The sequence below is a fragment of the Setaria viridis genome, chromosome 9, assembly GCF_005286985.2.
Source record: "Setaria viridis chromosome 9, Setaria_viridis_v4.0, whole genome shotgun sequence".
Lineage (NCBI taxonomy): Eukaryota > Viridiplantae > Streptophyta > Magnoliopsida > Poales > Poaceae > Setaria > Setaria viridis.
The window spans coordinates 8,787,391-8,811,627 of record NC_048271.2 but is presented as its reverse complement, the minus strand read 5'-3'; the positions used below and the strand labels follow the sequence as shown (position 1 = coordinate 8,811,627).

Below are 24,237 nucleotides of genomic sequence, written 5' to 3'. Positions count from 1 at the left end.
TTCACATCCAAAAGTAATTTTTTTTATACTGTAGTAACATGTTCATTGCAACACAAACTGAATGCGCTATCTTTTCTCAATTATTGCCATTTTGCACCATAACTCATCTGCTACCTACTGTTCATAAGTGCACCTTTCTCCAGGTTCTTCTGTTCCTTATATATAAGGAGCAAGAAGGCAGTGGAAGCAGAACAAACTCGGCAAGACTTTAGAAAACCATAGGAGGTGAAATTTTGGGACCAAACCTGAATATTGCGATCATCTTTCTCGTTTACTCTAGTGTCCTTCATCCCGTACAGATGGGTGCCAATACTGGACCTTTAGTTTCATTCTTGTCCACATTCCACTCCACATAGGGAATTTGACAAGTATGAGAACGGGAGGCATCGGGATTCATCCTCCTCCTGTAATTTATTCAGTTTCAATTGATGGAAACCACCCTGCTTCTTCCTTGTAAGGATTTGTTTCGTGGGGAAGAAACCAGTCAGCTTGCTCAGCGGACAGTTGAGTTCATAATAACAGATGCAGGTGAATGGCAGCGCCATCAACGAGATAAGCGCATACAACAACAGTGTTAAAAGAAGCCACCATGTTCGTCGAAAGGGTCTAGAAATTTCCACGTTAATCATAAAAAAGAGAAAGATTTGCACCGTTGGATTTTATGAAGATCTAACGGTCTCAATAATAAGAAAAAACTCTACCAAAATTCAGAGCTATAATTAATAAAACATATATTAAATTTAGTATATATTAAACTCCAAACTCTGTGTCTGTATATGCTCTTGTAGCATATACGGAGATATAGAGTCCACACGTGTATTAAATTATTCCATGTATCCATGTCAAATTTAGTATGTTACATGGAAGTATAAACTCCCCTATAATTTTCTGAGTCCACGTGAGAACCCATATCTCAATCTGAAGCTTACCATATGTATTAAAGTATTCCATGTTCGGTAACGTATACGTATATGGGTACTTGGAAAAGCATCTGACACCACGATTAATCGTAAGAAGCCACCATATTTTAAGTTTATCGATTCTGATTTGATTTCTAAAAAAACCCTAACATACATGTTTCATTATTTGCTTTCCACGTTACATGCATAACCATACAACACTCATGCTACTCACAACACGCATCTGTCAAGATTTTCAAAATAAAACGCTTTCCAATCCATGTAAACTAATCCTCTAGGCTAGGACTAAATATGAGAGGATAAACAGACGGCGTCAGTGCGGATACTGTCACGATGCTCGGTGAACTCCAGAAGGTGCGATGACTTGACGACGCTTTGCTACAGCCAGCGAGGAGCTGGTGTCCATGGAGCATTTTTGGAAAGCAAAAGCATCATGTCTAAAAAAAATGGGTTGGACGGACGAGACGATCAGCTGGTTAAGTGGTGAATGAACAAGAGACAGGTGGTTGCTGGTCAGTTTTCTGCCCAGGTGTGAGCGATGTAGCAATCCAAAGAAGACATGTGGAGAGAGGAAGAAGAAGAAGAGATGACGTGGACTACACAGGTGAACTACAGAAGTGGTGAAACAATCCACATTTGCAATGAAAACGTCCACGTTAGCAAAAACATTAGGTAAAACCAGTTCAGGAGTGAATTGTCCAATATTTGACTGTTCAGGGTAGTAAACTCGGACAAGTTTTTGTTCAGATGGTTATATGGATAAAGTGAATTGTTGAGGGGAGTACAAAGAACTTCTTCCTTCCAATATATAGATCATGGACTCCTACATTCTTCAAGAAGAAGCTTGCAGGGGGTTTCCATAGCATTCTAAGTTATATTTTCAAATGTAGGATTTTTTGGGTATTTTTTTAGACAAAAAAGAATTGAATGGTTTACCTTGAACAAAAAAGTAGAGTAAACCTTGAACATAACTAGTTCACTGAAAAAGCATGTGCACGCGCTCCCTCTGCTACTGATTGAAGTAGCTCGTGCTTGCAGTTATTAGCAAGTAGCAGCAGCACAGTAAGTGAAATGTGAATGACACCCTCATCCTTTAGCCAGTTGATTCTGGAAAAAAATTGAGTCCAAGCCTGGGACTCCCAGGTTTTCCTTTCATTGTCCAAAGTGCACCACCCTTAGGAGCCTAACCTCACATGTGGCTCTCCAATTTTGATCCTGCACTGCCAGAGGCGTACGCAATATCGATGCGCTTTTGTAATGTACTACAGCCGTACATCCGTACATGAATATAAGACGTTTAGGACGACCTAGTTAGTTTATTTTTGAACGAGTTAAGTTGTGTACTACTGCTATTCCACGGGTCCTTGTAAGGTTGCATTACAGACACCTGCATGCTTTGGTTATATATACACATCCCTGGGAAAGTGCACAGAGATTAGCGCAAGAAAACGTATGGGAGTGCATCGAACTATCAGCTAGCTATCCTTCCTATAAACCAGCTACTGCGGCTTTTGTTCCTACTTTCTCTTGATCAGTTCAATCACTGCTGACTCACGATGGATAATGACTAACGAGTCTACCTTGAGAGGTGCTGTAGGACAGTAGTGGAATTCTCGTATTTTCTAGCTAATGCATAGAGGAATTCATCGTGTCGAGTGGGGTAACTGAAGCTGCTTTTAGCTTCTAAGGCCCTGTTTGGGAGAGTTTATTTCGACTTCGGCTTCACCTGTTTTACACAAAATGAGATACTGTAGCGTGAAATTATTTTGTAAGCCGAGGTTAAAATAAACTAGAAGTCAGGTGAAGCCACTATTTTTGGTTTCACTGGTTTTAGCTTCACTGGTGAAGCTGTTTTGGAAGAAGCCTTTCCCAAACGGTCCCTAAGTGGTTGAGCGAGATTGATCTGTGTGGCTCCCGAGCAATCTATCTCTGGTAGCTTGCTGGCTGAAATTTTTTCTTAAGCACTCAATCCCTGCTCACAATCCATAAGCAGTCTACCTAAAGGTGCCGAGGACAGTAGTGGAAATGGGATGCATATAGGAATACATTTGGTCAATCCATATTGTTTTCGTAGCTTCAAAATTTTGAGCGAGGATTTGTGGCGCCCCTGAAATCACCATTATTTAGCAGCTTCTGTCTGGGAGAAATCTTTGCCTGGTTTAAATTGCCCACGGTACTCCTCACTCGAGAATCATGACCTAAAGAGATGTTGTAGTTCCCGGCTGAAGAAAAGAATTTTGGTGATGAGCTAACTTTAGAGTTACTCATCATCATCTGACTGCACTAGTGACTAATTTACTGATGTATGGAATAAACTGTTCATCCTCTCACATTTTGAACAGAAGTAACATCATTTTGATTGAATAGCATGCATGTTGCTGCCAGATGTTCGAAGTACTTTTTTGAAACTAAATGTTCGAAGTACTCCTTGATGCCTTTGCCTAAGTAAGTCACAACAACAAAGATTTTTATGCTGCTCTGACTATTGAGCAATATGGAAATAACATCAAGCGAATCTGGTATGATGGGTGGTTAGAAATGGGTGTAATAAGGTTCGGAAGGACTTGCTTCCTCATAGGCTCAATCTCAAAGCTAACATGTATAGTTCTTTCTGTCCAGGTTGATGATTAGCCAAAACTCATTCTAGCAGATTGAACTTGAGATATTATTGCTGGAACCTCTTGAAATCAATTTTAAGATTTTCTTACCTAAACTTCTGACAAACTACGGACTCAGTGAGAGTGTGTGGTTGTGAATTGATCTAGCTCAAGAAGATTTGTTGGCCACCCCGAAGAGCGCCAAGCTTTGTTGTAGAATTGAGATCTGTGCTCTTCTATTATTCATGCCAAAACCTTGGTCCAGCCAAGCTGGGGCTTATTTAATAGCCAGCCTATGGTTCCAACAAAGTGATGGCACGGGTGCGGTGATTATTCACATAAATATTAAGACGTTTTCATTAGAGACTCCTGAATTCAAATTAAAAATTTAAATAATCACGAAAAAAGAGGGGAAAATGAAGTTGGTGACCAGCTTAATGGGCTGCCGAGGGATCATGACCGCAGCCCAAGCAAGAGGAAAATGTTTTGATAATCACTAATTACTGTGTGATGAAAGGATTACAAGATTTTGATTCTCTCGTACAAAAAAAAATCTAATTCCGGAATGCTTGTGGAGAACCCACATGCAATTGCATTGGCACCACGGGTGATGTAACTATATATGCAAAAATAGGGCATGGTTACTTTTTCTACTCTATCCGGTGTCTAGGTTAAATCCCCACTTCCAAGTTCACCTACTCTACCACGAAATAATTAACTATGGTTCGTGCTTCTTATGGTTCAGAGGCTAGAATTATTTCATTTAACTAAAGTTCCAAAGTCGCATAGCTATCTATAGGCATGAACCCTACATATATAGCTTGAGAAAGTGTCTAATAAGATGAAGGTGGTAGGACCTCTTGACGAATGGAGAAGAAACCGACAGAAAAAGCACTCAACAAACAATTCCCAATTTGTAACAGCATACATATATAAGTAGTTTGCTGATGTGTTGTCGAGGAGATCAAATGGAAATGGGAGGCGTGCAGGAAGTCATCACGGCTAATCATTCCCAAATTGCTTCACAGTCTCACAGATTCACCAGCGGGGTTTGTTACAATTGGTACGGTGTTCAGCAACACATGATTGTCTCTGCCACTGAAGCCGAAGCGGACATATCAGGGACAGCATCAACATTCAACAGCATCGCGGTGATTCTTCTTTTCCTAGAAGTAAGGCCAACGATACTCCAAACATCTCCAAAGGGTTAAGTAGGTTGTGATTAGAAACTAATGCACGCAAAGAACTGAATAAGGTCCAGACTTACATTGGTAGAGTAACTTTGTGAAAAAAAGTTGATGCCGTGTATATATTCATATTTTAAAATACATTATTATGATATTATATAAATTAAATATTGGTAGAGTAACTTTTTTTCAAAACCTTGTCATAAAGAAACGAGATACATGCTGGAAAAAAATGGAGTATGTAAACCAAGCAGTAAAAATCTTGAATAGTCCCATAACAGCAATTCACCTTACTCTGTTCCAAGACATTAAACTCTGGAAGATACATCGCATCCTTTTCATTCATTACCATTTCAACAATCAACTATTTGAAAGGGGCAGAGTAGGGACAGTGCAGTCTGAAGCCCTCACTTTGAAAGGCAAGAACAGTTGGCATGGGTGCACGGCTCCTGGATCAAAAACTGAATTACACTACTAGGGAAAACGTCATTACTACCGGTTGGAAACCCCTTTAGTACCGGTTTCGCAACAGAAATAACCGGTACTAAAGAGTATTAAAAAATTAAAAAAAGAAAGAAATCCTCGCTCGACCCCACCGCCCTCCGCCCCATCACCCTCCTCTCGCTGTTGTTGCCACTCCGCCCGCCCCCTCTTGCCGTCCTCCTCCGCCCGACCCTGCCTGCCTCCGCCCCTCGCCCTCCTCCTGCCGTCGCCGCCACTCCGCCCCGCCGCCCTCTGCCCCGTCGCCCTCCACCCGCCGTTGCCGCCGCTCCGCCGCCGCCTCACCTCGCCCTGCCGGTGAGGGGCGAGCGGAGGGGGGAGGGGAGGGGAGGTGAGGCAGAGGTGAGGGAGATAGAGAGGATAAGAAGAAGGAGAGGAAGAGGGGAGGGGAGGCAGAGGAGAGGAAAGTGTGAGGGAGATAGAATTGAAGGAGCGGTAGCAGGGGTTGAGGATAAGGTGGCGGGTATCACCCGGTACTAAAGGTTACCCTTTAGGTTCCACCCAGTACTAATGTGCCTTAGGGCCTTTAGTACCGGGTGGAGCCTCCACCCGGTACTAAACGGGGTCACGGGGGCTCCTCGAGGACTATCTTTTAGGCCCGGTACTAATACTTACATTAGTACCAGATCAAAATGCAACCGGTACTGAGCCTCGGGATGAAAGCTCATTTTTCTAGTAGTGTTAGTAGGTAAGTATGTTGATGTGAACTCAAAATATCTAGAGGAAGCAAGGGAAGAAGGTGAACAATAGATATGGAATGGTAATCATAGATGCGACTGCTGTAATCCATTTAGTTAATCCATTTAGTTTGGAATGTTTCATTCTCGACCGAGTTCTCAATCGTTGGTTGGTGTCATTCTGTGCAACAGGTATCTAACTTTGGAGATGGGAACGCGGGGCATCAGGAATTCATCTCGGTTAATCAAAAAAAAATTAGCCTTCTTAGTTTTTGCTTCAAAGGAGTTGATATTTAATTATAAACAATCTTCTTTTAGTGTTAGTGCTTCCTAGTTAAGCAGAAAAGGGTAACTACCAGTCTTGAAGATCGATGCAGAATCTTTACCATTTCTTTGTTTGCCAAAGTGGTTATTCAATACTTGATGTAAAAAGATTCAAAACAAGTCTTTGCTCCACTTTTGCGGCTCATCGTTCAGCTGAACACGAGCAAGTAGGATAACTGAATCGAGGATGCATGATCATCTCGTGCTAGAGCACAGTTTGGTGCATGATTCTTCTGCCTACCGGTTTGATTGCAGAAATGTAAGTACTTCTCGAACTTACAGCTACCAAACAAATGCTCGTTTTATCTTTCGCAACAACTTTCTTTGCAAACAAATGCTCTTTTTTATCTTTCGCAACAACTTTCTTTGCAAATATTTTCATGACAATGTTACTCGTATATATTATTGGAGTATCAATAACAACAGTCAAAACCGGTTTCCTTTTCTTATTGGTAGTCACTTGTATACTCTAAGCACTTTAGAGACAAGTGTTTCGGAGTTCTTCTGCCAAATTCCATTATTTGGACTAGAATACTAGATATCTAGAGTTGCACAGCAAGTATATAAAGCAAGCAGAAAATCTTGAATAGGTCCCACAATAGCAACTAACCTGAGTTTGCTATCAAGACATTAAAACTCTGAAGATACATCAAATCGTTTTCATTCATTACCATTTGAACAACCATCTATAGGAACAGCTGCGGTCAGTCAGTCCTCACATTGAAAGGCAGAACTGTTAGCGCTACTCCTGGACCAAACACTGAATAAGTAGGGTGATACGAACTCAAAAAGATCTACAGGAAGCAAGGGAAGAAGAAAGGCCATGGGTATGGAATTCTAATCACAGATGAAGATGCTGTGATCCATTTAGTTTGGAATGTTTCATTCTCCACTGAGTTCTCAATCGTTGTTTGGTTTCATCGTGGGCAATGGGGGTATCTAATTATGGTGATGGGAACGCGGGGCGTCAGGAATCCATCGTGGTTAGTAAAAAAAAAATTAACCTTTTCGTTTTTAGCTTTAAAGAAGTTGCTATAGTATTTTCTATTTTGTTTAGTGGTAGTGCTTTCTATTTAAGCAGAAAAGGGTAACTTTAACTAGCATTCTTGAAGATCGATTGAGCGACTCTTATTTTACCCATTCTTTTCTGCCAGAGTGCTTACTTGATACTGATGTAAAATTCAAAACAAGTCTTCACTCCACTTTGCAGCTCATGATTCACAGCATCATCTCGCAGCACACTACATCAAGGTGCATGGTCCTTCTTCCTGATGGATCGATTGCAGAAAGGTAAGCACTTCTCGTATTTACAGCAGCCTAACAATGGTTTTTATTTTATTTTTTCGCGACAACTTTTTTTTGCAAATATTTTCATGACAATGTTGCTCGTATATATTACTATTGGATTATCAATAACAGTAGCGAGATCGTCGGTTTCCCTTTCATATTGACACTCTAGTTCATCATGCACTTTATCTTATTCCTATATGTTCTTTTTTAATCAGTGTGCTATTGAACTAATTATTTTCTTTCATTTCGATGGGTTCCTAACATGGCCAGACTTATGCGGCGGCGCCGAACCCAGTTTGCTCAGTTGAACGTACTCCATCAACCTGGCCCGGCACCTCAAGCAACAGAGTACTGCAAAGCCTAATTTCTGATAAACCTTTGGAGTCGATCAGCCTAGTGCAGTCTAGAACATCACAGACTGACGATTGGTTGCAAGCCAACAACACCTAGATGATCTCACATTCCTCTGCAACTAGAAGCATCAGATAAGAATGACTAGGGACAATCTACTTGCTGAGATGTCTTAAACAAAAGCACTTAACAGTCTACTACGCGCTTTGTTTGCGGGTCAAGTGGAAACGCTGCAAACTGACGGCAGCGTCGCGACGTGATGGTTCCTTGCGTGACCGCCTACGCACGGCACAGTCTGCTAACTCGCAGCAGCTGCGGGGAAGTTTCCGTATCCCTTCAGAGCAAACGCCCCACCTCACCAATCAGCAGCGCTACGCCGCTACCCGTCCCGACCGAAACTACCCAGATTCTAGGATCTTACGCGTGGGCCCCGCGCCCTCCCCTAATTTTATGCTGCCCGCGGGGCAGGTCATCAGCCACCACCGTGTAGTTTATTCGCCTCGTCTCCCCCGTCGGTCGCCGCGCCGTCGAGTGGAAGGAATTTCTCCGAGTCCGTCGCCCCCTCCCTCCCCTTCGCTCGCAGGTAATGGTGCTCCCCCATCGGATTCCGCGCCGGATTCCTCCGTGATTTAGGGCTTAGGTTGCGGCGCTCCTGATTTGTGGATGTGGTGTTCGTGGCTCTGATTCGATGGGCGGATTCTGCCGCTAGGTCTTATGGATGCTCTCGATTTGGGGGGTTGGGATTCGTGGCGATTTGGGGTGGGTCAAGCATGGGGCCGCGGTTTGGTTGCTAGTTTGATTGATCTATTGGCGTAGGTCAGTGATATTGGAGGGGGGAGAATTGGGATTTCCCTCGGAGAAGAGGTTGGAATCTGCTCCGAAAAGGTTGACGAATTTTGGCCTGGGCGGGCGGTCGAGATGGAATTCGATTGGCTCCTGGTTGTAATTCCATGTTCTTCAGAGTTTTGCGTGAAGGTTCATACCAATCTCGTGGGAGTTCGATTTTCCCCCCTTTAAACACAAGCCCTGTTTAGGATCGGTTAGAACCATTTTGAAATCGTCAGGTTGCGCATCTAGAAGATGATCTCGTGTCAGAAATAAATCTTTAGATTTCGGGAGAGTTTCTGATCATGGTAATTGATATGTCGTCTATATCATAACTATTTGGACAATCTTTGTTGCTGCTATACTTATGGGTCTGTGGCTTAATTCTACTTAGGACCATGAGAATTTTACCCTTCCACTAAACATGGACCCTTTTGGTGGCTTTCACTGTGCTAAGTAGAAAAATGGGGTGCTGTTTGTAGTTATGTGTAATAATTTCTTACTTGTTGGTTGTACTAGGATTAATATCTTCAGTCATTTTTATGAATTTTATTGGTAGCCATGTTCTTCATCCTGTAATCCTTGGGAATTGCAGCTTAATTCGTTCCGACTATAAGCAAGATGTCAGCAAATGTTGGTGAATCAACGAGTGCTGGCAGCAGCGGCGACGCAGCTGGGGGGAGTTTTGAGTGCAACATATGCTTTGAGCTGCCACAAGAGCCAATAGTGACGCTTTGCGGCCATCTCTTCTGCTGGCCATGCCTTTACCGGTGGTTGCACATCCATGCACACTCACCAGAGTGCCCGGTGTGCAAGGCCCTTGTCGAGGAAGACAAGCTTGTTCCCCTTTATGGACGAGGCAAGGACCGTGTTGACCCAAGATCAAAGAACATGCCTGAATCTGACATTCCTCACCGCCCGACTGGCCAGAGGCCTGCCACAGCCCCACAGGCTGATACTAACAACAACAACAACAACTTCCCCAATGCCAATGGGAACCCATGGTTCATGGGCACAGGAGTCCCATTGGCGAATGCACGGTGGGGGAACTATGCATTCTCGGCTGCTTTTGGGGGCCTGTTCCCTATGCTTAGCTTCCAAGTCCATGGATTTCCAGATGCTGCTGCTTATGCGCAGCCTCCTGGGTTCCACTATGGGTACGGCCATGGGCATGGCTTCCATGGTGGGCATATGGGACACACCCATGGCGTCCACAGGCAAGCACCATTGGGGCAACAGCAGCAGGCAGACATCTACCTGAAGGCCCTGCTCCTCACAGTTGGAGTTTTAGTGATTGCAAGCCTCCTTGCATTTTGAAGCTGTTGGCAACATCCACCTGGAGGCCCTGCTCATCATGGTTGGAATTCTAGGGGATGCAAGCATGTCTTTGACAACTTTACATTGTGATGGACTTAAGAATTGTCTTATATCAGTGTTGAATCTGTATTATAGCTTGGTGCTGAATGTTGCGTAAGTTATTCGTGTATTTGCATGAAGTGTCCATAGAATATGTATTTAGCTCTAGATAAGTATTAACGTTTCACTACACCCTATATAGTATTAGGAGGAACCTGGTGCAATTATTATTGCTTAGTTTTGATGATTTTTGGAGGTGAACGTGATGTACAATTGTTTGGAAGTCATCTCCCCGCATTGCATTTGTAATCTGTACCCATTTAGACTGGACATGGATAGCACCAGACAGAATATATGAGAAATTGTGTTTTGTGTGTCTGAACTCTCGTATTTCCATCAATTGTTCATGTTTAGCAATGAATCTATAAGCCGCACATATTTATTCCACAAATAATAGCCTCGATAATCTTTTGTGCAACTTGGAAAGAGGTTTAAATTTCTTGAGTTGAGCCATACTTTGATTCCATAATCATATAATTATAACTATTTAGTGCGTAGCTACGAGGAATCAGATGTTTAATATACGTGACAGGATCATTACTCCCCAGATTTGATGCTTTCTTGTAGTGAATGATGTTTTGTATAATTGTAGCTGGGAAGTCATCTCCCAGTTGCCTCTGTATTCTTTACCCATTTCAGAAGGATGGCACGATACAGAATATATTAGAATCAGTGTATCTGAACCTGATTATACATGACTCGCTCATTTTCATCAATTGACAGTCCATACTTAAAACACACCATCTTACTGGTCTTAAAGGTGAACAGGTTTAGGAGCTACAGACTGCAATGCCTAGAACTAGAGGAACAGACTGCATAATAACAGGCAGAACTGGCATTCTGGAGTGCTAAGTGTCAATGAAATATATGGTTTTTAAGGATCGAAAATTGATAGCAGTAACTGCAAATAATAGTTTGCTCTTCTTTTGCAAGTTGTGTAACCATGATAGACTCGCTGTTACTTCAGATTCTAAAGATCTGCATGGGGACACCTGCTGCCAATTCGGGCTGCTTCTGAGGCTGCAACCTCTTTGGCCTAGAAACAGTACGCTTTTTTCAGCGCAAGGATCCTAATCAGCTGTTACCGAAATCTGAATCGAGCTTCCTGCCTAAGCCATCGGTTTGACCTGTTGAATTGTTTGTATAATACACGATGGTCCACTCACACAGTCACCCTGCACCCAGCCAGTTTGACCTCCTGGGCTTCAGGTGGATGGAATCAGTGCTCCAACACTTGTCCACTGAAAACGTGCAGAGAAAGAGATGAACCATGTGCTGTTGGCTTGTTGCCTTCAACTTGCGCGGATCCACCAACTGGACGAGAACGAAAATGCAGTTGGAATTGGGCGATGGTCCAGGGACCCAAAACGGGATGGATAGTGAACCATGAGGGGCTCGACAAAAGCCACAGAGCAAGCAAGCCCTTTGGTGCTGTTCAATGTTTGGTCAGTTGCGCTGACCTTGCTGCCCGAGCCGAGAAAATATGCGCTATCCATATATGATATGACCGTATCGCCGGGGCCGTCACCCGACAAGACGCGCTGTGGCGACTTGCCGGATCGACCCGCCTTTCCGCCGTCGAAAAGCCCCGCCGCGTTTGCACTTCCGGACAGCGCACCTGTCGAGAAAAGCGAGGCCGATCGGCGGAGCCGGATGAGATGGCGATGGGGATTGGGACTGGATCGGCCAAGTTGCGGCGGAACGGAACGGAAAAGGAGATCGAGGAAGAAGCTTCATGGAAAGCCAAAGGCCCGGAGCGGAATGCAGCGCAGAGGCCGGAAGTGGGGTGGGCGAATGATTAGTGGAGCCGCCACCGCTTCCGCCTGACTGCTGCTGCGAGCCTGCGACCGCCTGCAATCCGAGGCCACCGTCGCGGAGACGTGGACGACCGGATCGGAGAGATGCCGCTGGTGCTGCGGTACCCGCTGCTGCCTCTGGAAGTCCGGAGCCGTAGCCGATTCTTTCAACCCAGAACCAAGGCCGCTGGCCACACGGTCGTCGGCTCGTCGTGTCTATGGCGTGGCAGTCAGTCTGACGGCATGCAATGCCAATCTGGTGGTTGATGAGTCGCGCTTGTCAACTGCTGTTACAATGCTCTACAACAACAGCTTTTGAGCGGTGTTGATGGGTGCGTTGGTCGTAGTCCACAGCGCTAGCTGTAAGCCTGTAACCCTGCGACGACCCTGCTGAACGGCGGCTGGCTCCGGAATTCGACGGTCGTTTTCTTGCGCATCTCGTGTTCTAGAGTCCCAGTAGAGTTCGTGCGTGCAGTGGATGGATAATCTGCAGGGCGGCTGTGGGGTTTGCACCTAACCGCTGCTGCCTAAAAGTTGACAGCCGGTTTACCCGTCTGAGACCGGCTGACCTGCTCGTCAAAGTCCTGTTCGAAGTTGCCCTTCGTCAGTCGGTCACGCTTGTCGTCGCCCTCGCTGGCGCAGCAGGAAATGGAATGCTAGCAGGCTAGGCTAGCAGCCGTGGGGGAGACAACGCTTTGGGATCGCGACGCGAGCACGGCAGGATACATGGAAGTTTGGCGCGCCACTGCCACGCGGCTGACGAACCCGTTGGCAGTTTGGCATTGCCCCTGTTATGTTACGTTCGTGAGTGAGCGCGGAACAGAGCACATGGGATGGAAATCTATCGAGCCGACTAGCCGAGCATCTATCTGCTTGCGTTCTCACTTCTCACGTTGAACCGAACTAAGACCATTGCCAGTAGACCAAACAAGCACTCCCCGTGCTAGCATTATGCTACTCGAACCCTTTTTCATTTTAGTTTATTTGTATTTTTTTTTGTAAACATGAGGTATTTTTCCTGTCTCGTTAAATGTTTTATCGTTGGCTCAAGAATTGTCTCGAAAAATACACGCCTCGTAAAAAAAATGTAAAATACGTTCCCAAGATCTAGTACCTTGCACTGAGCTAAAGATCGTATCCTGCTGAATCGACAAATGTCAGAAAGGAATTCAAATCGAATAATTTGAACATGAATAACAGATCAGCTGATCAGGTGCTACTGCTGCTGCTGCCACGGGCTATTCTTTACTAAGGCACAGCACGCCCTCACAAGTATAACTACCATTTCCGAACAAGAGAGGCTCGAACAATGCGGCACCTCGATCGATTACTTAAAAGGTCCGTGTTAGGTACTCTGATCGGACATAGTATCCCACAATTTTAGAGATTTTGACTTCATTTTTTTTACTGATGATCAGAAGGAACATTTGACTTCATTTTCTTTTCGCTTCTTTCCTCTCTTTTTTTTTCACTTGGAGAATCAATACAGGTACAGTGGATTTTTAAGTGGCAACAGAGATACGGAATTATTGACTTGCTGCATCTGAAAGTTTGCATTGACCCTCCCTACGTGCAGGGCGTACTGTTCCTACACGTGAAAATGCCGCTGCACTCCTGCTTAATGCGTTTTACTAGGATATTTTTGTCCTTTTTTAGGGGTGTTTGATACGATATGCTAAACTTTAGCAGGGTCACATCGAATGTTCAGATACTAATTAGGACTAAACATGAGCTAATTACAAAACTAATTGCACAGATGGAGTCTAATTCGCGAGATGAATCTATTAAGACTAATTAATCCATCATTAGCAAATGGTTACTGTAGCACCATATTGTCAAATCATGAACTAATTAGTCTTAATAGATTCGTCTCGCGAATTAGACTCCATCTATGCAATTAGTTTTGTAATTAGACTATATTTAATACTCTTAATTAGTATCCAAACATCCAATGTGACCGGTGCTAAAGTTTAGCAGGGGGTATCCACCCCCTTAATGCGTGAGATCTGTAGGGTTTTCCAAGGGCCTGCTGCTTCCTTCTACTCTGTAGCTTCACAATAACTGAAGATGCTGCTCATGTGCTGTCTCTCAGGCTCAGCTCAGCACATCCCGTCTCCTCCAGCTCTGCTGCATGGTGTCATGGTGTATGTCGGTGCATCTCCCTGTGACCTGTCCAGCCCAATCAGTCTGATCGGTGTTACTTGATGCCTAGGTGGCCAATGACGAGTGATGGATGCTTCTGAATTCTGATATGCCATACATGCAGATTGACTAGGTAAATATTGCCGCATTAGCGTGAGGGTTCTAACTTTCCTTCGTGATCTCTAACTGTAAACTCCGTTCACTAACCTTGACAAGCACACTTTTATCGCAATTTTGCAATTGATCACATTGCCCCTTTGGGTAGGCCATAGCGATTCATTTTCCAGCAGTGTCAATTGTCAAATATTACAATGCTTCTGGAGCTAAGATATACATGTGGCGTCCCTTGTTTTGAACCATTCCATAAACACATGGAAAGCTATAGGCTATGCGGGGTCCCTTGTTTAGAACTATTTCAGTGTATACACACATTGAAAGCTGTAGGGATCCCTTGTTTAGAACTACTATTTCAGCGTAAAGTGTAAACACGTCGAAAACTATAGGATATGTGGTGGCCCATGCTTTGTTCCCTATGGAATGTAGAGGGCAGTGGTGTCCCCTGCTGGAACCGACTGCCTCCATGTGCTCATAGGTTCACCTTTGAATTCAAATGATAAAAGAGAAGATCATACTTGAATTGTAGCAGTGGTAGTACTATTGGACAGCGGGCACACCGACACTCGCCAGTGATTCTCCTTGCCAATTTTCGCAGGGGAGGGTAGCAAATGGAAGTTTTGGGGCGGCGCACTCGCTGGCATCGGAAAACGCCGCGAGCTCCGCTCCGCATTCCCCCGATCCGAAGCTGATTTTTGAGATCGCCACCCACTCGATTCGCCTCGCGCGTGGACCTCGAAAAAGCCCTCGCGGTTCCAGTCTCGCAGGGGCAGCAGGGGCGCAGGGCAGCCTGTGCTCGGTGCTCCACGCCTGCGATCGCATCTCATCGAGCGTGCGCGGAGCACCGAGATCGAAGCGAGCACAGTGAGGTGCCGAGCTGGAGCAGGAATGCAAGATGCCTCGTCGGGCGGCATGCTACCACGTGTCACGTTCTTCGGAGGGCCCACAGGAGCCACGGGGACCCCACCTGCTTCCTGCAGCTGCGGTGAAGGGACGAACAATCGTATACTTCCGTAAAAAAAATTGCAACTCACGCATTTTGAGGAGTCAAGCAGTTTCGAGTTAACTAAATTTATAAAAAATATTAACATTCACATCTTTAAATAGATTTAGTATGAAAATATATTATATAATGAATCTAAATGTTAGTACTATTTTGTATAAATTTAATTAAATTTAAATTTGGTTAATTTTTTGGGAAGGAAGAGTTGCATTTTTTTTAGGATGGAGGTAGTATCTCCTTGCCGACAAAAACAAGGCGCCATTATTAAAAAAACAAGACGCCATTTAAATCCAGCTGTGCACGACGACAGAGTCAGAGATGCCTGACTCCTTTGAGCAATTTCAGCGAAGTGGGCATCACATGTGTGTGAGTACAAGTTCAGGAAATCGGCGGCGGATTATTCAAAATATAATCACAAGTTTGATGGCTTCGATGTCCTTTTAGTGCCGGGTTTCACTATGGTCATGCTACGTTGCAATCTAATAAAAGATAAAAGGTAAATAAAGCACGTTTTTTTGCCACACTAACTGCTTGATTGGATGGTCTCGATGTCTTTTTAGGTCAGTCTCAGTGCACAGTTACCTAGATTGAAAACTAGGTAACTATGTTAAATGAGTGTCATAGGGATGAAATTTGTCTCTCATCTGATGAAACTTCTTTTATTAATTACTTTGCCAAGTTAGTAATTTTGCTGAGGTGGTATTGAATTTAATGCTATGAAACTCCCCATTAAGACTGGCCTTAACGCTCTACTTTCACTACAATCGTGTTTATGTTGCAATCCACGAGCTATAAAGATTAGGAAAAGGTAAATAAAGCACGATTTTTGCGACCCTAACTACTAAGATATTGGCTCAGAGAATACCACAGACTAAGTATTAGTAGGCTGCTTGGTTCCCAGTCATGGAATGCCATGCCAAAGTGCGGCGGCGCCACAACCTATGACGGGCAAAATTCACGTCTCACAAAAACTGTTGCAAATGCTTGTGGCGTACTGTGCTGACCAAACACCCCCTAGTATTGTTCCCCCTGGAAATAAATTAATCAAATAATTTTGGCTCACCATGTCACCCAACGTGGGCCACGCAATTCTAATGGATAGGAGTATATCATGGATCCTCCACTATGTTAATCCCAATCCGCTGAGCTTGAGCTTTAAGATGATTTTGATAGCCAACTTACATATATACACATCATTAAAAGAACGTAGTGGCAGTGTGGCACAGTACCATCAATCATTTTCCCCCAATCTCCGTAATCTCTGTTCCAATAAAGCGCACTGCCCACCCTACCTATTTACCTCACCCAAACAAACAGAAAGACCCCATGTGATAAACAAGTGGAAGCCTTCAGCTAACAAAATCACTCAAGATTCGCTTTATTTACCACACTTGCAATTATTTTCACGCGCTAGCAGTGCCTACAAGTCGCCCACTGCAACCTCACCGTCACGCCACACGCAAACTAGCTGTAACTTTGGAAAGATTACCCCAATATTTAATAACTACTACCGCTACACGTTAATCACATCGCATTCTTCTCCCTTGACACGTTCAAATCAACTTCGAACAGCGCTTTGCTCACGCAAGTTTCGGTGGAAGTTTCGCGAAGAGTTTCATATGTATTAAATTTCATGCCACATCAGCAATTTTGTTGATATGGCAAAATCTTTACGAGGAGAGAGAAGGATGAATTTCATCATATATGAGAAGAGTTTCATCCCATAACACTCAACAATTATAGTTACTTAGTTAACAGTCTCAGTAACAATATAATAAAACTGTACATTGAGACGGGTCTTCGCCAGCCAACCAGTCAGTCGTAGCCCCGCAAGCCTTTGACCCAGGTTTGACACCTCCACGCGTTCTCACTTCTCACCCGTATATAAACACGGGGGCGCGCTCACACGGACTCAGCCTCCCACAGGGCAACCCACACACACACGCTTCGCCGAGATGTCGCCTTCTCCTCTGCTCCTGCTGCTCCTCTGCGCCGTCGGCGCCACGGCCGCCGCCGTGCCGAGGTACCGCGAGGCGCCGCACTTCACCAACTCGGCGGCGGCGCAGTGCCCCCCGCCGCTCCCGCCGTCGAACGCGGACGCGGCGTGCTCGCCGCACGCCGCGGTGCACGTGGCCATGACGCTGGACGCGTCGTACCTCCGGGGCACCATGGCGGCCGTGCTCTCCGTGCTTCGCCACGCCTCCTGCCCGGAGTCCATCTACTTCCACTTCATCGCCTCCGCGACGGCCACGAAGGCGACGGCGGAGGAGCTGAGGGCCACGGTGCGCGCGTCGTTCCCGTCGCTGGCGTTCCGGGTGTACCCGTTCGCCGACGAGGCCCGCGTGGCGGGGCTCATCTCCACCTCCATCCGCGGCGCGCTCGACCGCCCGCTCAACTACGCGCGGTCCTACCTCGCCTCCACGCTGCCGCCCTGCGTGCGCCGCGTCGTCTACCTCGACTCCGACATCGTGCTCACCGACGACATCGCGTCCCTCGCCGCGACGCCGCTCCCGGGGGAGGAGACGGCCGTGGCGGCGCCCGAATACTGCGGCGCCAACTTCACCGCCTACTTCACGCCGGGGTTCTGGGCGTCTCCCGCGCTCTCCTCCACCTTCGCCGGCCGCCGCGCCTGCTACTTCAACACGGGCGTCATGGTGCTCGACCTCGCGCGGTGGCGCCGCGCGGGGTACACCGCGCAGATCGAGGAGTGGATGGAGCTCCAGAAGCGGGTGCGCATCTACGAGCTGGGCTCGCTGCCGCCGTTCCTGCTAGTGTTCGCCGGCCGCATCGCGTCGGTGGACCACCGGTGGAACCAGCACGGCCTCGGTGGCGACAACTACCGTGGGCTCTGCCGGGGGCTCCACGCCGGCGCCGTTAGCCTGCTGCACTGGAGCGGCAAGGGGAAGCCCTGGGACCGGCTGGACGCCGGGCGGCCGTGCCCGCTCGACGCCGTCTGGGCCAAGTACGACCTGCTCCGGCCGGCCGCCGGCATCGAGAGCTCGTGAGGATACGGCGCTCGATCGAGCGCTGGTTTTTTTGATCGATTTAGACATTAGAAAGCATGTGCTCTTCGTTCTTTTGTTGATCTAGATATTGATAGATAATCAGTGTGTTCATGTGAACTGTACATAGTGCTGCTTAAGTTTAATAACAGAGACTGATTAGCCATTTTGATCTTCAAAATTTGTGCCTTTTTAGTCAATGATGCATGGATCAGAATATTTTTTTTCAATTTTTTTTGTTTCAAGTGGGGAAAATGAATAGAGCACTTCTTCAATTTTAATTTAATCTAAACGCGTCAGTATCTATGTGGCCAACTCTAGATTTCAGAGACGCGCGCAAAGTGCCCGTGTGAGCTGTGGACGGTACTCTTGAAATTAACTAATATGCTTTGATATTGCTAACTTTGGCTTTTCTTTCTTGGCTAGAAAACTTTGGCTTTTCTTTCATGGGGCGGTATTCCTCGAAGTTAATTTAAGTTCCCCCAATTTTTTTTTTTGCTTTTATTGCCTCTGATTAGAAATTCAGAGGCATCTTTCACATAGCTGCCACCTTACACAGGCTGTCCAATTATGGTTCCCTGCCAATATATCTCATACTAAATCATTGAGCTGCTTTAGCATATTCCCCCATGTTAAAAATAGCCCGAATCAGTAAAGTAACAAACAAAAATACCGTCCACTCTTTGACAACAGTTTTTCGTAATTTTTTAAGAAAAAAAGAAAGATATAGGCAAACTTTTCTTGCTTAACTTTAGGCTAGTTTCAACGGCGCCAGGAAAGAAAGCTGCTTCGGAACGCTTTGGGCCCCGCATACCTGTAGGCGTCGCGTAGAGTTGGCGAGAATCCTACAAGCAAGCGCAGCGCGCCGCGGCATCGCTGGACCCCGGCCGGGCTGAGCGGGCGCATCCGGTGGTTCGGCCTCCACTTTGGGTAGCCGCGCACCGAGCTTTTTCTCTGCTGATGATCCGGTCGTTATTCACGGTGTCAGTTTCAACTCCACTTAACCCTTCCTCTCTCGTCATTTTCAAATTTTTTTTGAGAGAAGAACTTTGTTTTCTCGTCATCGTCTGGACGTCAGCGTCCAACGACCTCTTCTACTTTTTAAAAAAGGAAATGTTTCAGGCTTCACATAGCCGTTTTACGAGTTTTACAACATTCTCAGCTCAAAAGTTATGAAAAAAGAAAAATATGTATGTATATAAAGGGAATAAATCAAAAGTAAAGTCTATTATTGCTTCTCCATCCATTTTTGACGAAGATATCCAAAGTGACAATCTCCAACACTTTGCTTGCTGAACATATAGTTTCCCTTGATTCTTCATGGTACAGTAGAGACCAAAATCGCAACCAATATGCTCCCTAAAAATAGCCTGCTAAACCGTTTTTTCTCCAAACCCAAATCGCGTACACCAAATAGCTCACATAAAAGCTGCGACCCCACGATAATCAGTAATCTTTCTTTCTTTCCTATACCTGTTAACCAGTTTCGAAGCATATGAGATACTCCCTCCGGTATTGATTTTAAGGTCGTTCCGGAGATTGTTGCGATTTCAAAATAGAGGTCGTTCATCAGTGTTTCCGTCCATTGTGGACTATTCTGCCCTTGCGTGTGCTTGCTCCCGAGGCTGGACTCGCTAACTCTCGAGGTAGCAATTAAACTGCACGCGCAGCCCTCTTGTCTTCCCCGCTCCTCTCTGAACGGACGCACGAGCCATCCTGAACCCTTCAGCTGACACGGCCGTGCCCTCCCGTCTTCAAACGCCTACACGTCTTCCCCGACGAGATCCCCGCGCTGGCGATGGTGGAGGGCGGCGAGGAGCCCGCGCGCGGCAGCGACCCTGACAGCGGCACGTTGTCCGCGGCGTCGATCCGGAAGAAGGCCATCGAGGTGGGGTCGCACGTGGACACGCTGCAGACCGGCGTGATGGTCGCGCCGCCGCACCACCGCGAGCGCCAGAGGCACCACCACCACCTCTCTCGCTCGCTGCACGCCGTTGCTCATCGTCCAACAGTCATTGAAGCCATGGATGGGAGCTCGCAGGTCATCGCGCTGGAGAAGGACGACGATCACTCCATGGACGTGCTCATCGTCCCTGATTCCGAAGGCAAAGACGACGACTTGTGTTTGTGCAATCGTTGTGGTGAAGTACACGGTGTGCAAGACATTGAAGTATGCCGCCGCGTTCGCAGGGAGCAAAGCAGGTGCTCTCGATGTCGTCTCGTCCATAGAGACTACGACCTCACAGCATGGATCATAGACGGCTTCGACAAATTTGATTGTGAGCTATACATTCCCAATGTCAATGAGCTTCAAATGGACGGCGAGACAATCATTTTACCAGACCATGTCCAGAAGAGGGTGCATGAACTCAGTCCAAATATGCAAGAGTTAAAGGAACAAGAGGCAAACAAGACTGATACATAGGGTAAGTACAGAAATTGTTACATGTCTCATGAACTAACCCTAGTCATTGCCTAGTTTTAATCTTCTTCTCCTAATTGTTTGCTGCAGCAAGAATTGCCTTTGCTTGGTCAACTATGGATGCCTCACAAGGAATTTGCAATGGAAGCTGACCTAGTGTCTCTTAGTCTTTCTTTGTTTATGTGAGGGATTTTATATTTATTCGCTCCAGCAACCTTCATAGCTTCCTTCATAACTAGATGCAATGTGAGCCAAATTCTATTAGCCTTCTCTGGACAATACTCATTGAAAGCCTATTTCAATTATGAAAAAAATGTTAGAATGAGTATGGAACTGATATGAAATATTATTGCATGAATGTACTAGTAGTTTACCTCTTGCACAATAGGGACAAGTTCTTGGATTGTTCTTGCTGATTTCCTATATTGAATGGCTTGAATTGCACCAAAGAAGCCCAAATCTAATATATTGAAGTCCGGAGAATTCGGAGGTTGACAAATAAGTCTAATATCAAATCCATCTTGCCTAGCAGCTTCACAAAATAAATGATCATTAACCTCTAAATGAGATGGTGCATTGTCCTGAACAATGTAGATCGGTTTGTGAATATCCTCCATTGGCCATTTTTCTCTAATACCGGCAGCACCCTCTCAATCATGAACTCCCTAATCACATCTCTTGTGACGTGAGCAATTGGTTTAACTTCCCATGTTCCAGCTTCCCGATTCATGCTCCTCCTCTTAGCTTGTTCATAAGTCACAAGAGGGAATGATCCAATTTTTCCATCAAAAATACAAACTCCATTATGAAACCTTGGTCGAGCTCATACAACCAAAAACATTAGGCGTGGAATGTGGTTCTTACTTTTACTAGAACGATGTGGATCATCTTCCTCAGGCAGCAAGTAATGTTTTGCAGAATTTTGTGTAAGGAAAAACCACTTCTCATCGATGAATACATGATCAAATAAATCTTTGAAACATGGATCATTAGGTGTGCTGTCCGGATCAAGCATATCAACACACCATTGCAACCTTGCTTTCTTGTTTGCTTCGGTTAGGTAAGGTTTGATGCTGTTTGAATGGCGCCTAAGAAGTCCTTTACGCATGCACCGAATCAACTTTGCCTTGCCAACATGGAGGCGCCTACTCACAGTTTCTAAAATCATTCTTTCATTGAGAGGAATATTGCGTAAAGGTTCCAAATCAATAGGAGTTTCCTTTCGGCCTGAATGACCTCTCTTTCTACTTGTTACATTGATCACAATGCCTTGAGCTAGTGACTCTTTTCCTCTCTTCCAAATCTTCAGTACGAATATGCAAACCAAATTGAGATGCAACCTCTCTTGTTACTCCCTTCTCTAACCTCCCATTGTTACTTCTTGCCAATAAAGTTTGGTAAATTAGTTTCCTAACTTTATCAGTAGCATCTTTCTTTCTACTAGCACCTAGAAGTTTAAAATAAAAATGTGTGAACATGACATTCAACACAGCTACAAGTTCAAAAAACACAAATAAAAGTTGAAGAAACAAAACCTAGCTCCGGTGCCTCCATCTCTAATCCATCACTGCCATCACTTGTTTCATCAATCAAGTCCATAACATGATTGCCATCGAAGTTAAGATTAAATCCACCTACAAGACATAATTTTAGCCCGTAGTCCTATTGGGGTGCTTCAAAATCATGATAAAAAGATGATAACAAACTGACCGTATTGGGGTGCCTCAAAATCGATGGCACCATATTCATCTAGTGGCAAGTTCAAATCGATGAAACCATCATCTTGTGCCTCCATGATTAAATCAAATCCTATTAAAAAACTAAGAATTGATGACACAATAAAAGGATAGTTGCAGGGGAGCTGAAGAAAGAAGAAGAAATAGAGCATTACCGATGCTGTTTTCCAAAGCCAGAGGATCAAGGCTCATTACCGATGTCATTTGTGTGCTAGGTTCATTTGGGTGCAAGGTGCCCTGTTAGGCTGTTGCGCGCTTAAATAGACTGTTCAGGAGGCAACTGAGGCGACGGACCGGCACTCACAGGTGCCATGCAAAAGAAAAAAAGTGCGCCAATGCAACCAGGGCGAGGGAACCGAAGAAAAAGGAGCGCCATGCAACAAAAAAAAGCGCCAATGCAACCAGCACGAGGGAACGGGAAAAAAAAGAGCGCCATGCAAAATACCAGCGCGCGCTGCGCCATGCAAAAATGCCAAAAACCAGCACAACACAAGAATTGAACCCGCGACCTCAAGACTCTAGAACACATGCGATAGCCACTCAGGTGGAGAGAGGTTGTTGTATTTAAATTAATCCGAGGCATATTTAATAATGGCAAACATGGAAGAATAGATCCAAATTAATCACACTTTGGTATGCTAAACCTTGTCCTAAACGACCTTAAAATCAAAACCGGAGGGAGTACTGATTTAGGTGGAGTTAACCCAGTAGCTACATGAACAATCCTCCAAATAGATTTAGCATGCTGGCAGTCAAAAAAGAGATGTTTGATTATTATAATTGCAGAAACAACATTTTTGACTCACTGACCATCTTCGCTTTGCTAAATTGTCCTTCGTTGAAATTACACCTCGCTGGAGGTATCAAAGGAAAATCTTTATTTTTAGCAGAATCTTCAGCTTCCATATGAATTTATTGATGAAGGGAGTACCCTGGTTTAAAAGATATTGATACATAGATCGTACTATAAAATAGTCGTGACTATGTACGTCCCAGGTAAAAATGTCCCCTCCCATTAGAAAGCCAAAAAATAGCAATTTTTGCTACTAAATTATACCAAGCTACTAGTTTATCCCCAACTAATGCTCTTCGAAAAGAGATAATCAACAACATTTGATTTATCACATTTGCCACTGTTTCATAGGGATTATGGACAATATTATACAATCCAGAAAATTTCTCTTTCAAAGGTTTAGAGCTCACCTAAGTGTCCTCCCAAAATCTGGTTTGTGACCCATCTTTTATCTTTGAACCTAGATATTTATTCCTGACTTAGGTTTGCTAGTTGCCATTTTCGTTAAGTAATTTAAACAACCATTTGCTGAGAAGGTATCTATTTTTAATCCAGAAGTTTGTTATTCCCAAACCACCTTGATCTTTGGGATGACACAAGATATTCTATTTGGCTAAGTGGTATTTTAATTTATCATTATTACCTTGCCAGAAGAATTCGGATGGATAAAAGTCCAACCTTTTAACTTTTAGGAATTTCAAAGAAGGACATCATGAACATGGGAATGCTACTTAGAACTTAATTCAATAAAGTCAGCCGATCGCCATAAGATAAATGTTTGACTTCCCAAGTACTTAATTTGTTCTTAAATCTTTCCTCAATTACACTCCAATCTGCATTATAGAATTTATGGTGGTGCATTGGGATACCTAATTACCTGAAAGGGTATGGCCTAAGGGCACAACCAAACAAATCAATATATTCTTGCTCATACTGTTTAGCCTCTCCATAACAAAAGATCTGATTCTCATGGAAATTAATTTTTAGTCATGATAATTGTTCAAAGACACGGAGCAATAGCTTCATATTTTTAGCTTACTCCAAATTATGATCCATGAACAAAATCGTATCATCTGCATATTGTAAAATAGACAATTCATCTTCCACAAGGCGAGGTATCACCCTATTAATTTGCCCATCC

General features: G+C 44.8%; 2 protein-coding genes across 2 annotated transcripts; both read left to right on the top strand.

Moving 5' to 3' along the window:
- The first annotated feature begins 8,269 nt into the window (after window positions 1-8,269).
- LOC117840368 (uncharacterized) lies at window positions 8,270-10,410 on the top strand. Its single transcript, XM_034720877.2, has 2 exons — window positions 8,270-8,430; window positions 9,268-10,410. Exon 2 carries the CDS (start codon window positions 9,294-9,296, stop codon window positions 9,987-9,989), a length of 696 nt encoding a protein of 231 aa, XP_034576768.1. The 5' UTR covers window positions 8,270-8,430; window positions 9,268-9,293; the 3' UTR covers window positions 9,990-10,410.
- Window positions 10,411-17,070: 6,660 nt separating this feature from the next.
- LOC117839693 (probable galacturonosyltransferase-like 1) lies at window positions 17,071-18,311 on the top strand. Its single transcript, XM_034720087.2, has one exon. It carries the CDS (start codon window positions 17,099-17,101, stop codon window positions 18,146-18,148), a length of 1,050 nt encoding a protein of 349 aa, XP_034575978.1. The 5' UTR covers window positions 17,071-17,098; the 3' UTR covers window positions 18,149-18,311.
- Window positions 18,312-24,237: the final 5,926 nt, after the last annotated feature.

Excerpts from the sequence above, each read along its gene's own strand:
- LOC117840368 (XM_034720877.2), top strand. The coding sequence starts at position 9,294 with ATGTCAGCAAATGTTGGTGAATCAACGAGTGCTGGCAGCAGCGGCGAC.
- LOC117839693 (XM_034720087.2), top strand. The coding sequence starts at position 17,099 with ATGTCGCCTTCTCCTCTGCTCCTGCTGCTCCTCTGCGCCGTCGGCGCC.